Genomic DNA, 12,591 nt, shown 5'->3' on the forward strand with positions numbered 1-12,591 from the left:
AATAATGCTGAGTATACGCTAAAAGGCTTATGTCCTGTAACTAATGGAGTATGTAAGAGCTGTCATAATAAAATCCTTGATCTGCCTCAAATTTGCCAACTTTGACCAATCTTGCTACCTATAGACAGGCAACAAATTAAAAGAACTGACAGCTTCAATCTCTGAGGTTATTGAATTACTTAGAATGGTTACTGAGAGCTTTATTACCACTTTCACAATTAGTACCAGTAACCATAGAACTGAGGCATAGTTACAGATATTTCAGACATGAATATAGGGCATATTCAGCTGGATAAATTTTCTTCTTTTTCTGTTTGTCTCTGAATTGTGTCTATGGTTGAAAATATACAGCTGTATCGATGTTTATTCTCCTCAGATGCACATCCTCAAGTGCACTTAGCCATATTTATGGGGGCATGTATCAGATGGCAGGCATCCACACATTGTCCAAACATCAATAAACTTACTGGTTCAATGATGGCTGGCTCTCCTTTCTGCCCCTTCTCTCCCCTGGATCCTTCAACCTGCAGGCACAAAAGCATGTGTAAACTACACACATACCCCTGAGCACAATTTTTTTTATTGAATTTCAAGAATACAGTGTTTTTTTAAACTTATCTTTTTCTGCCTCCAGCAGTTTATAAAAACTACAATAGTAAGCAGCATTATATTGACTAAACAAAAGTAATTATAAAGTTTATACTGTACTGTGGCTTCCTTCTACCTATAGTCAGTGTTTTGATTTTAAATGCATTAAATCAATTGTTAAAAATTTAACCGATCAAATAAAATTTTTGTTCAAACTGTTCAGTAGTCTTCATGTGCACACCTAATTCAGAATAGAGTGATTGAAGAAGTATCCATCTAATAATCTACTAAATATATACTTTTGAAGTACCACTGCATTAAAATGTTTGTGTACATTCTGTGTTACCTTGGCAGTATTCACAAGCTGTTTTTGGTTATGTTGTTATGTAGTTTGGATTGCATTTAAATTAATTCTAATAAATTTATTCAAATCAAAATCTTTGCATGTAAATATTGGTGGTGGATTTTAGGGTTTACACGCAGCATTCTAAGCTGTGATTGATTGTGATTCTTGATGGTTATGACATGTGCTCTCAGTGCTACCTGGTAATTGTCAGTCTCGGCAGGTAAGACTTTGTCGTCGACTTCGCCATAGTAGTCAGTGTAAATCTGGTCCAGTTCAGAGTCAGGGAGATCTGTGATGAACTCCTCCTTAAAAGCATCCACAGTCTGGTCTGTTCCTGCCCCAGCACCGGCCCCGGCACTGGCAGATCCACCACCAACTACAGCAGAACCACTAACAGAGACTGAACCACCTCCACCAGAAACAGAGCTGCCCCCAACTGAGACTGATCCACCCCCAACAGAAACAGATCCACCCCCGACAGATACAGTACTGCTGCTGCCTGCTCCTCCAGCAGTGTCCTCGCCTTCACCAAAACCAGCAGTGTTCTCGCCCTCACCAAAACCATCAGTGTACTCCCCTCCATAGCTCACACCGTAGCCATAGTTATCATAATTATCCACCTACAAACACAAACATACAAACAGTTACACAAAGATTACAAATCTGATCTATTTAAGGAATTTCCATATGCAACTAACTACAAACTAAATACTATAAGTTCGGTCGGAACAGTTATTAGTATGTTACCAACCACAAATTATTTTATTTCTCATTATGTAATTTGCTGGAACACTAGGGGGTCCATGTGAACTAAAATGAAATCTTCATTCAAAAACAATATCCATTTTATATTTCATGAACTTACTGAGCTAGAGCTGGAGCTAGAACTGGTAGCAGATCCTGTACTGGTGGAAACAGGTCCAGATCCTGTAAGAGAGGTGGAAACAGAGCCAGATCCTGTGCTGGAACTAGAACCAGAGCTGGATCCTGAACTGGTGCTAGAACCCGAGACAATTCTAACGCTTGAACCAGAGCCACCAGTACCGGAAGTGTGGACGTGTCCTTCTTCTCTTCTTTCTCCTATTGAAGTGATAATGTGTTTCTCTATATCTTCACCTATCCCCAGATCCACTCTACCGCTCAGGTGTAGGTCATCTCCAGTACCTGTGCCTGTGCTTGTAACTGTTATGGAGCCATCAGGAGAGGCAGTTGATTCATCATAGTATGTATCATACATAGAATCCTCATAGTCATATGACTCGCTGGCAGTTCCTGTGGTAGAGGTATGTTCTCCTCCACCAACTACTGTAGTCACGGTTCTCTGTTTCAAAATAAAGACAACTTAACAATACACACTCAAAGGACAATTTATCCTGCCATATCAACACATAGTAGGTGATAATAAAGATACATTTAATTCACTTTGATGCTCTAAAGCCTTTATTACAAATAAATAAAAAACCCTTACTGGTAACATATTTGATACTATATTTGTAACACCCACATCACACGATTGTTAAATATTTTCATTATTAATGCTGTTGTTCACACTGATTGCCATATACTAATTCTTCATCTTTTATGAAATGAAGTAATTATCAGATTCCTGTAGCAAAGCATAAAAATAGTCTAAAATGTGTACCTTTGGGTTGGTTGTGTCACTAGGTCCTAAATCTGAGTCCCTGCCAGTGGTTAATGATGAGTCCTCGTACTTCTCTGCATCCGAGTCATCGTCATAGAATGGGTACTCATAGTAGTAGGGGTCACCATCTGTTTTCTACAACAGCAAAGTGTAATAATATATTACATTTTACTTTACTTTATATTGTGCTTACTAATTAGAGCCTCAAACACTTTCCATTAAATATCCAATCATCTTGTGAACATAATTTAATGGAAACATTACAAAAACAGCTAGTCTGTTTATGTGTAACTATGTGTTATACTTCAACCATCATTTTATAATTTATATATTATTATTTTTGATAAGGAATTACATTTTGTTCATGGTGATATACAGTCCATTCTCACTTTTAGAATGTTTATTTAGAATAAATAAACATTTAAGTGGAGTTGTAGTTATCAGTCAACTAATCTGATTTATTTAGTCCAATTGATATTATATAGTGTAATGTGCCTGTAATATGTTAAATCTATTGATTTAATATTGCTTTCAATTGATAGTGACAATATGGTAAATCAATACAATATGAATATAATGGATTAAACTGCTGTATGACTTGGATGATGCTATTTACTATTGCTGTATTCCATTTAGTAATTATTATTTATCCAAAAATTTATAAAAATATTTCATGCCAGCTATTAGAGGGAGTGACAAATTATATGAAAAAAAAACAACAACACCAACAACATAAATTGTTTTGGGCCATAAAGAGCCAAAAAAACATATTAAGTGTTCCTTGTTATAGCTTCTACATTCACTGGAACTGTAATGGAGGGATGAAAAACATGTTTTAACTAGATTTGTAAAGTTGGTTGCGACAAACTTTGATGTTGGCTTTGAGGATGCAAGTATTTGCAAAGGCCGGTGCTTTTTGGAGGCGAGTGGACATAAGAAAGCTAAGGTTCCAAAACATTTGGAGGTAAGTGGAGACGAGCATGTGACATCATCCGAACACTCTTGAGGAAGTTCCCCTCATTGTTCTGAGTGTTTTGTTATGTCACATGTCCATGTTGTAAACAGTTTTTTGATTTTGCATGGAGCTGGCCGAGTTTGGTGTAGATAGTTCGAAAGCTTGCAGAGTTATAAACCTCCAAAGTTTATAATGGGAGTCTATGGGAAAAAAGGCCACTTTGAGACCCAGTACCGGAAGTACCGGTACTTAGATCACTTAGAAAAGTAATAGCAACAAACTTCAGACCAGCGTCTACAACATATCCGAATATGGTGCATGTGGCTCGAAAGCCCTAGGATGAGTTACTCTTGATAAATTTTTGTCTAAGCTTAAATAGGAAAACAGAATGTTGGCTTCTACAAAGCCAACATAATTAGTTTTAGAAATAGGAAAGTCTATTTCAAGTTTGAAATGTGTAAACATGTCTAATGTTTGGTTTATAATAATCTTATAATAAGAAATACTAAATACTAACTAAATCCAAGATATTTTCTATTTTATCCCTGTAGGACACCCCGTAATGTATTTTGGGTCCTGAGAAAAGGACCCAAAACATGCCAGCTAAATGTCCATGACACCAAAATAGAGACAGATATCTTCTTCTTTTGTCACCCATCTGTATTTTCTAATACAGATGAAATGAAATCTATTATTTAAACACATTTGTAACTGTAATAGTTAGAGAAATGTATATTAGGCTTTTTAATTGAACATGTTTGTTAAATAAACACTGACATAAAATGTCAAGCTCTCTTACTACTCAAAAGGCAAAGTGGCTCCTTAGTATAAAAAAAATAATAAAAAATAGTGAGAGAGAGAGACAGATATACTTTTATATATAAGGTAAACACTATATGAGGACACTGTATTTACAATCTGTATGGAAAGAAACCTTCCAGCTGTCACTGTTTACAAAATGTATAAAGAAAATAGCTTGCTTAGAAAAAGTTGAATAAAGAGTGTTTAGAGTGAATACTTGTGTATTTGTTAATGTTTAAAAATGTTTCGAAAGATACACATCTGTATTTGTCTGTGTTTAGAGAAAACTGGCTTATTTGTCTTTTTATGGCTTATATGGAATTGGATGCTCACAAAGCTCCCCATCTTAGACACACTGTAGAGGAATCTTGTTTTAAGGAAAATGGACAGATGGACAAATGATATACTTATGTGTTAGAGTAAATTAAGATTTTTATAAAAATTAGTGGGTCAGGAGTGTGTGGTTTGGAAAGTCTAAAGAAATCTTAAATTTGTGTCCCTATCTACAGACTGTTAGGGATGTTTAGAGAACCTATGGCAATCATTTTCCTCACAAATTATGGTGTGACTGATTAAAACAAATTATGTTTTATTACTACTTGGGAAAAAGTACTTTTTTGAAAATCTTGAGTCTAAATGAAGAAAACACTCACATCTGTGTTGGGGTCCTGGTTTTGTGGCTGTTCCTGGGCAGGAACCTCACAGTCTGAGCTATAATGTTCACAGTAGTCGTATGCTGCACGATGATCTGCTATAATCATCAGCTGCTGAATATCACCCTGCAAACAAAACAACAAACAAGCAATATTTAGACAAAATGGCAATAAGACAAATTTAGAAGCTCAGGGAAACATTCAAAGAACAAATGATACATTAATGACCAGAAACAGAGAATGAATTATAAGCACAGTAAAACAAACAAACAACTGAACAAACAAATAATAAATCCCATTCACTTTTGGTTGGCATTATTTACCCTAAACTTTATTGTAAAATGATTATTCTGCAGGAATATGTATAAACAGGAATTACAAGCCACAGTCACAGTTAGCAACAGTGAATCTATCTTCCTTAACATGAGTTGATAATTGATAAATGCTCAACAATGTTAGCACAATCGAAAGTGAAAGTGCATCTCACACACACACACACACACACACACACACACACACACACACACACACACACACAAACTATTACTTCATATTAAAAATTTTTAAATGTTACTGAAGGGCCCAAGTATTTTTGATGAATGTTGTGGTAGTGCGTGTACAGATTTACCATGCATTCTCTCTCACTGCCTCTCTGAAAATGTGCACAAACACAAATACCCACACAATTTCCTCACAGACACAGCTGGCTTGAGTTCACATCTCTTGATTGTGTGGCTGTTTATTATTCAGTTATAACAGTGTACTGTATCCTGCACACACACACACACACACACATAATCTGGCATGCTGACATTTGGAAACTCTCACATGAAGACATCCCCGCTTAAACACAGTGAGTTAAAACTCAGCTGTGAGGATGAGTGGAGGTACTGACATGTTTTAAGATTCCAGCATGAACAGACATGAACACACACATATATATAATCTAATGAAGAAGATTTACAAGGGTCACAGAGAGCAAGAGAGAGAGAGAGAGAGAGCAAGAGAGAGAGAGAGAGAGAGAGAGAGAGAGAGAGAGAGAGAGAGAGAGAGAGAGGGCAGAAGGCAGGGAGCAGAAGGCTCTCTGGGCTTACCGGAGGTTGGGGTCTGGTGGAAAACTTTCAATAGGACCTTGAGTATTATCCATAAACACGGAGCAGCTAGTTGGGCGATATGTTAGCATTTGTAACAAATAATTTCTTATGTCTTCATTTGTGTCAATTGCTAAAAATCTTTTTTTTCAATTCATACATGAGAAAATAAATCACACCTAATCACATTCTGCTGCTTGAAGATATTTGAGAAGTATGGTGCAAAATACTGGCACCTACAAATCGTGGCACCCATAAAATTGGTTTCAAAATCCAGGATTTTTATTTTCTATTTAAATATTTCAAATATATATTTATATATATATTTCAATATATTTTTTGTTATTTGTTATTAGATTTAGTATAATGTATGTGCTAATACTTCATATTAAATTGAGTATATGTGCGTGTGTGTGTATGTGTGTGTGTGTGTGTGTGTGTGTGTGTGTGTGTGTGTGTGTGTGTGTGTGTGTGTGTGTGTGTGTGTCTATGTAGCAGCCCAGTGACATATTGGAGAGTGAAAGAGAGAAACAGATGGACAGGGATGGCTGTCAGCACCTCCTAATCTTATTGGTCCAGTGTTCTGATGCCCATCACACGTGTAAGCAGTTTATCTTCTGTCCACCAGGGGGCAGAGGAGAACACATAAAACTAAACTGCAGTGAGCCAAAAGGAGAGCAGGTTCCAAAAGGACAGCTCTGTCTCAAACACACACACACACACACACACACACACACACACACACACACACACACACACACACACACACACACACACACACACACACACACACACACACAATATATATACATGCCGAATGGCTCACAGACCACTGTTAACATCTGGGCATTCTCAAAACCAGTGGCTCTCTCTCTCTCTCTCTCTCTCTCTCTCTCTCTCTCTCTCTCTCTCTCTCTCTCTCACACACACACACACACACACACACACACACACACACACACACACACACACACACACACACACACACACACACACACACACAATCTCAGGAGACCTTAAACTGTCTGCCAAAAGCAACAGAAATGCCCACCACTTCTCTGCACTCTTTGCATCTCACATTTCCGACCCCACAGCAGGGGATTCTGGGTCTTTGGGGATTAGCTCCACTTCCTGCTTGTAGTGTTGACCGGACAGTGGTGCATTATGGGAATGCTGAACTTTGCATTTTTGCCAAGAGCTTACAGAAAATGCAGACAGCTCTAAGATTATGGGACTTCTTGGTAAATTTCAGACCCACATCTGTAACTAATTATACTATTTCACTTCTTCTGCAGAAAACAAATCTGTCTTTCAATCGATTCTTTTTTCCCATGAATACGGCAAACTGATGGTGAGTGGCACATTTTTTAACACTGGGATTATTTTCTGTGTGTGATTAAGTATGTTCTTAGCATATGCTTAATTTCTTTAGTACCCAGGAAAACATGGAATCTGGCATGTCACCCAAAATATTACATACGTAGTTAAAGCAAAAGTGAAAGATCTCAGTAAAAAACTTGATACACAGTTAGACCACATAGCTGTCACACATTTACAGCATTTGCAAGATGCCATCATCCAGAGCAGCTTACATTTATACAACTGAGCAATTGAAGGTTAATAGCCTTGCTCAATGGCCCAACAGTAGCAACTTAGTGTTCCTCAGATTCAAAATCACAACTTTCAGAGCAGTAGTCCGATGCTTTAATCACTGAGATACTACTTCCTCCAATAAACTCATCACAATCTTAAGACAAAATGAGAGACCTACGTAAAGTAAAAGACTAGCCTCAGATAGAACAATATAGGACCTCTAGACTTGCTTTTATTGTGAAGCTTACACCCATCACAAACTGAACTTGCTTTTAAAACTAGCTTAAAAGTTAGCTTATCAAAGCTAGTAAAAAAAAGTTGAGCTACATAAATAGTTAGCATGATGAATGTACAAAACAGGGCTCTGCTGACTGGCTCAGCAGTAATCCTGTTTACCAAAACGTGTTCCAGTGGAAAGTCTGTCTGTGTGTCGACCATGTGTGGAATCAGCATCCAAGTACAGTAAAGTGACTTCTTTCCGATGATGAACAGCAGGAGAAGAAAAAATAAAAGATAGAGTGCAGAATAATGTAGCACACAGAGTGAGAAGCAGAAGTATAGAAAAAGAACAAGTGAAAATAAAATTCATTCAAGTGAGCTGACATTCATTTATGGCTTTTCCTGAGTGGAAGAATGAACACACACACACACACACACACACACACACACACACACACACACACACACACACACACACACACACACACACACACACACACACACACACGCACACACACACACACACACACACACACACACAAACAACACATACACTCACACACACACACACACACACACACACACACACACACACACACACACACACACACACACACACACACACACACAATTTAATTAATTACATTCTATTAAAAATAATTATAATACAGACAGAAGAAGGGACAAAGGAAGACTGGGTTAAAGTTAAAGAATCTGAGTGACTTTGACCAACATGTGATGGCTAGACAACTGGATCAGAGCATTGTCTTCTGGTGTGTTCCTGTTATGCAGTGGTTACAAGGTTCAGATTAGACTAGCTTGTCTGGTCTAATCTCACAGAATAGCTACTGTAGCACAAATTGACAAAAAAATTCTGGATATGATAAAAAGGACACACAGTGCAGTGCTTTTTTGTGTATGGGACTACATTGCTTTAAACTGGTCAAGGCAAGTCAAGGGGATGCAATGTGATGCTCTGGGCAATGTTCTGGTGGGAAAACATTTAGCCCTGACATTCATGTGGATGTTACTGTGACACATGCAACCTACCTAAACATTGTTGTATATCATGTACACTCCTTCCTGGAAACATGGTTTAAGGGACATGAAAAAGAGTTCAAGATGTTGACTTTGCCTCCATTATCTCTCAGTGTTAATCTGATTGAGCAGCTGTGGGATGTACACAATATATATTTCTATAAAGACAACACTCTCAATCCCCAAGCTTTGTCTAGACCTAGTACTTAAAACCACATGTATACATGCACACACGCACACGCACACACACACACACACACACACACACACACACACACACACACACACACACACACACACACACACAGAGTGGGGGATGTGAGTTCCATAGAAAACTCCAGATTCCAGATGATGTCATGAAACAAGACTGAAGTTCAAAGCCTAAACATGTCACACTGACCACAACTTTCCATGCAGAACACCTTTAGAGATTTTTCCATTTTATCCCTCCTCCCTTTGCTTTTCTGTCTTTCCCTCCCTACCTATGTCAAGCCACCTCTCTCTAATAATGTGTTTTTCTCCACCAATTTAAAAGTTACATTCATAATCCAAGAACAGTGTTACTGCATAGATTTAGGAATAAAACTCATCTTCAGCAATGATATACTTTATGACTCGGTGCTACATCAGTCTGCTCAGTTTCGAGAACTAATTGTTCATGGAAGATTCTGAGGATAAGGAAAAAAGACAGGAGATTCTTTCCATGTCTATGTGTTTCCATATGTGTGTGTGTTGGGCTGGGTGTGGCAGCACAACTTCACAGTGCACCTAGACATCTGAAATCCAATCCTTGCTACTGTGATACAATTTAATCACACGCTGCTTGTTATGCCTCAACCAATAAGAAACCACTGAGCCACTTTTCCTTTTAAAACAGACAGACAGACACACACATACATATGTGTGTGTGTGTGTGTGTGTGTGTGTGTGTGTGTGTGTGTGTGTGTGTGTGTGTGTGTGTGTGTGTGTGTGTGTGTGTGTGTGTGTGTGTGTGTGTGTGTGTGTGTGTGTATGTGTGTGTTTTGTTTAAATGTTAATGATAACCTTTGACTTCATTTTGAGCATAGTACCGGCAATAAATTAAACACAAACACAAACACATATACACACAGCAAGAGACAGGATGTACCATACATACATAAAGAAAGAAGAAAAAGAGAATATATTATATTCATGTGGGAAATATATTTGGATCCATGTATTAATAAAACTGTGAGACACAATTTCACACACACACACACACACACACACACATGCAAACTGCAATCACTCTCCCACAGTGTCAGGTTGCGCAAAGCCAAATGTGTGTGGCACATTTCCACAACTATGGACTAAACACCATGTCAAATGTGTAAACTTTCTAAGAGAATTTGGCAAGTTTGTGTGTGTGTGTGTAGATTTTCTCACCTCAAACACTTCTTCATCCAGAATGCGTGTACCGAACACCACAATGCCTTTAGTGTCAATGATTGGGTTTGGGCTTCGTGCCAACTTGCGTGTTGTCTGCTTCTTACAGTCCACAATCAGTGTAACACTCTGCTTATGGACGCTGATCGCCACACGGTGCCACCTACAGACACACACAAACACACGCACATATAAAAACTCCAGAATAAGAGTAACATTTTAGCATAAATTCAAAGTTGGTGCTTAAAAAACACACCGTATGTGTATGTTTGTGTGTCTTGATGGAAACCATATCTGCCCACAAGAATAGGGAAAGAATATTTGACAATTTTTACATGGGTTCTGGCAGAGTTTGCAGGGGATTTATTGACTGACCATGAGGAAAGCTGCTTTTCAAATAAGTAAATGGTTGTAAACTGTATAGTATATGTGTGTGTGTGTGTACAAAACAATTACTAAAAAATAAATCCAAGCTACTACCAAATCTTTGTGTGTTTATGTGTATGTGTGTTTTTATTTCTATCCATAGGTTGTTTTAATGTACTTTATATGTGGTGTAGTGTATATGTCTGTAAGTAAGAGTGTGTAGTTTATGTGTGCATGCGGTTTGTGTAAGGCTTCACATACAAGTCATGAATGTCACTATTCCGAGATTTAGAGCTAAAACCAATGAAAAATTTGAATTTTCATTGTAATGAAACACTGTATTAAATCATTGGAATATTGAATATTGGATCAAGGAGCACACAAGTTTTAATATATTGTTATATAGTGTTGCTTATTTAGGGACATAACACATGACATTCATCTTGTATCTTTGTAATGTTTTATTTTATATTTGGCAACCTTAGTCAGAAAAACAATCACCTCCCAAACATAGTCAAGCACTGTCATGTTCCATGAACTCTATTTACATAGATTTTTATTTAATTTAATTTGAAAATGTCAGAATTTATTACTGAATTTCTATGTATGTGAACAATATGAGTTAGTTTTGTTCACCTATTCATCAACTCATCAGGAAGAACTTGGCATAAAGAATAACCCGAGGCTGAAAAACAAACAGCTGCTAAATGTCAGTCCCTTTTTCATGCAATGCATTCTCTTCATTTCTCCAGGCTTTTTCACCAGGTGGAATTTATAAGAGCCTCGTCAGGCCACTGATTAATGCTTGCCTTTGGAGATGTTCTTAAACATATGACAGATATATAAATATTATTGTAAAAATTATTTATACTGTTTATGGGTATATAATGAATGCTAATATTCAAATTATGTTTCACAATGCAACATTTAGTTTGAACAACTGTTCCTTTTATACTCAATACACATCAACATAAAACGTTAATTTAAATAAACACAAAATATATTTGAGTGTGACTCAAAATAAACTCATAAAAACACCAATGCCAGAAAAATACTGTCAATCAGAGCAAAAAAGACCACAATCATAAACTTTAAAATCCATAAACACTTTTTTGGACAAACAAACCTTTCCTTTTTAATTTTTCTATCTGTTAAGGTACTGTAATAAATACTGATTCTGATTAATACCTTAAAAAACCAGCAGTCCAGGAGAACATATAGTTCTAAGAATTTGAATTAGATGGAAGTCTTTATGCCTGTGGATTTGCATTTGTAATTGTCAAAGAACTTTTTGTGTGTTTGTTTGTAAAGTAGGAAGTATGTGTACTGTATAGTATGAAGATGTATAACAGTGTACATTCGTACTTTCCGTCAGCCAGGTTTACTCCTCTGAAGAGAGGGTAGTCCTCAGGGCCTGGCTTGCCCAGGTGGTCCTCATAGAGGAAGACAGGTGAACGGCCCACCTCGATGCCCAGCTGCTGCATGCCTTGCTCGTTGTAGATGGAGAGCAGGAATGCCTGGCTGCCTTTATTCGGCCGCACAGTTGCCACGATGGAGAAGTCCTCTGGAAAAACTGAAGCTGCAGGCAAGGAAAAACAGTGAGATAAATTGTAAATACCAAATTATTAATCATTTCCAAAAATAATTGCTACATAAGAGGTATGATTACAGTAAATATTGTAATAAATAATAAATTAAAACTTATAATCACTGAAAATGATTGCTGTGGTATATATATTGCTCAGTATTGCTCATATTTGCTCGTACTGGACTGATATTGTGTGTTTGTATGAAGTAACAATAAAAAGGAAGAAATAAAGGACAGAGGAGTGTGAGCAAAATCAAGGTAATACATCTGAATCCAGACAAACACTCAAAAAAAAAAGCCCAAA

At 37.2% G+C, this 12,591-nt stretch overlaps 1 protein-coding gene across 2 annotated transcripts in view; it reads right to left on the bottom strand.

The window, feature by feature from the left end:
- Positions 1-12,591, bottom strand: part of col5a1 (procollagen, type V, alpha 1) — a 77,069-nt gene that overhangs the window by 42,511 nt on the left and 21,967 nt on the right. For both annotated transcript variants that reach the window (XM_027152796.2, XM_027152795.2), the window contains exons 3-9: positions 12,065-12,278; positions 10,334-10,496; positions 4,986-5,111; positions 2,577-2,711; positions 1,800-2,255; positions 1,132-1,554; positions 468-524 (exon numbers count right to left, since the gene is read on the bottom strand). In XM_027152796.2, the coding sequence (XP_027008597.1) occupies positions 468-524; positions 1,132-1,554; positions 1,800-2,255; positions 2,577-2,711; positions 4,986-5,111; positions 10,334-10,496; positions 12,065-12,278 (1,574 nt within the window). The remainder of the gene's footprint in view (positions 1-467; positions 525-1,131; positions 1,555-1,799; positions 2,256-2,576; positions 2,712-4,985; positions 5,112-10,333; positions 10,497-12,064; positions 12,279-12,591) is intronic.

The sequence above is a fragment of the Tachysurus fulvidraco genome, chromosome 21 (genome assembly GCF_022655615.1).
Source record: "Tachysurus fulvidraco isolate hzauxx_2018 chromosome 21, HZAU_PFXX_2.0, whole genome shotgun sequence".
Classification (NCBI taxonomy): domain Eukaryota; kingdom Metazoa; phylum Chordata; class Actinopteri; order Siluriformes; family Bagridae; genus Tachysurus; species Tachysurus fulvidraco.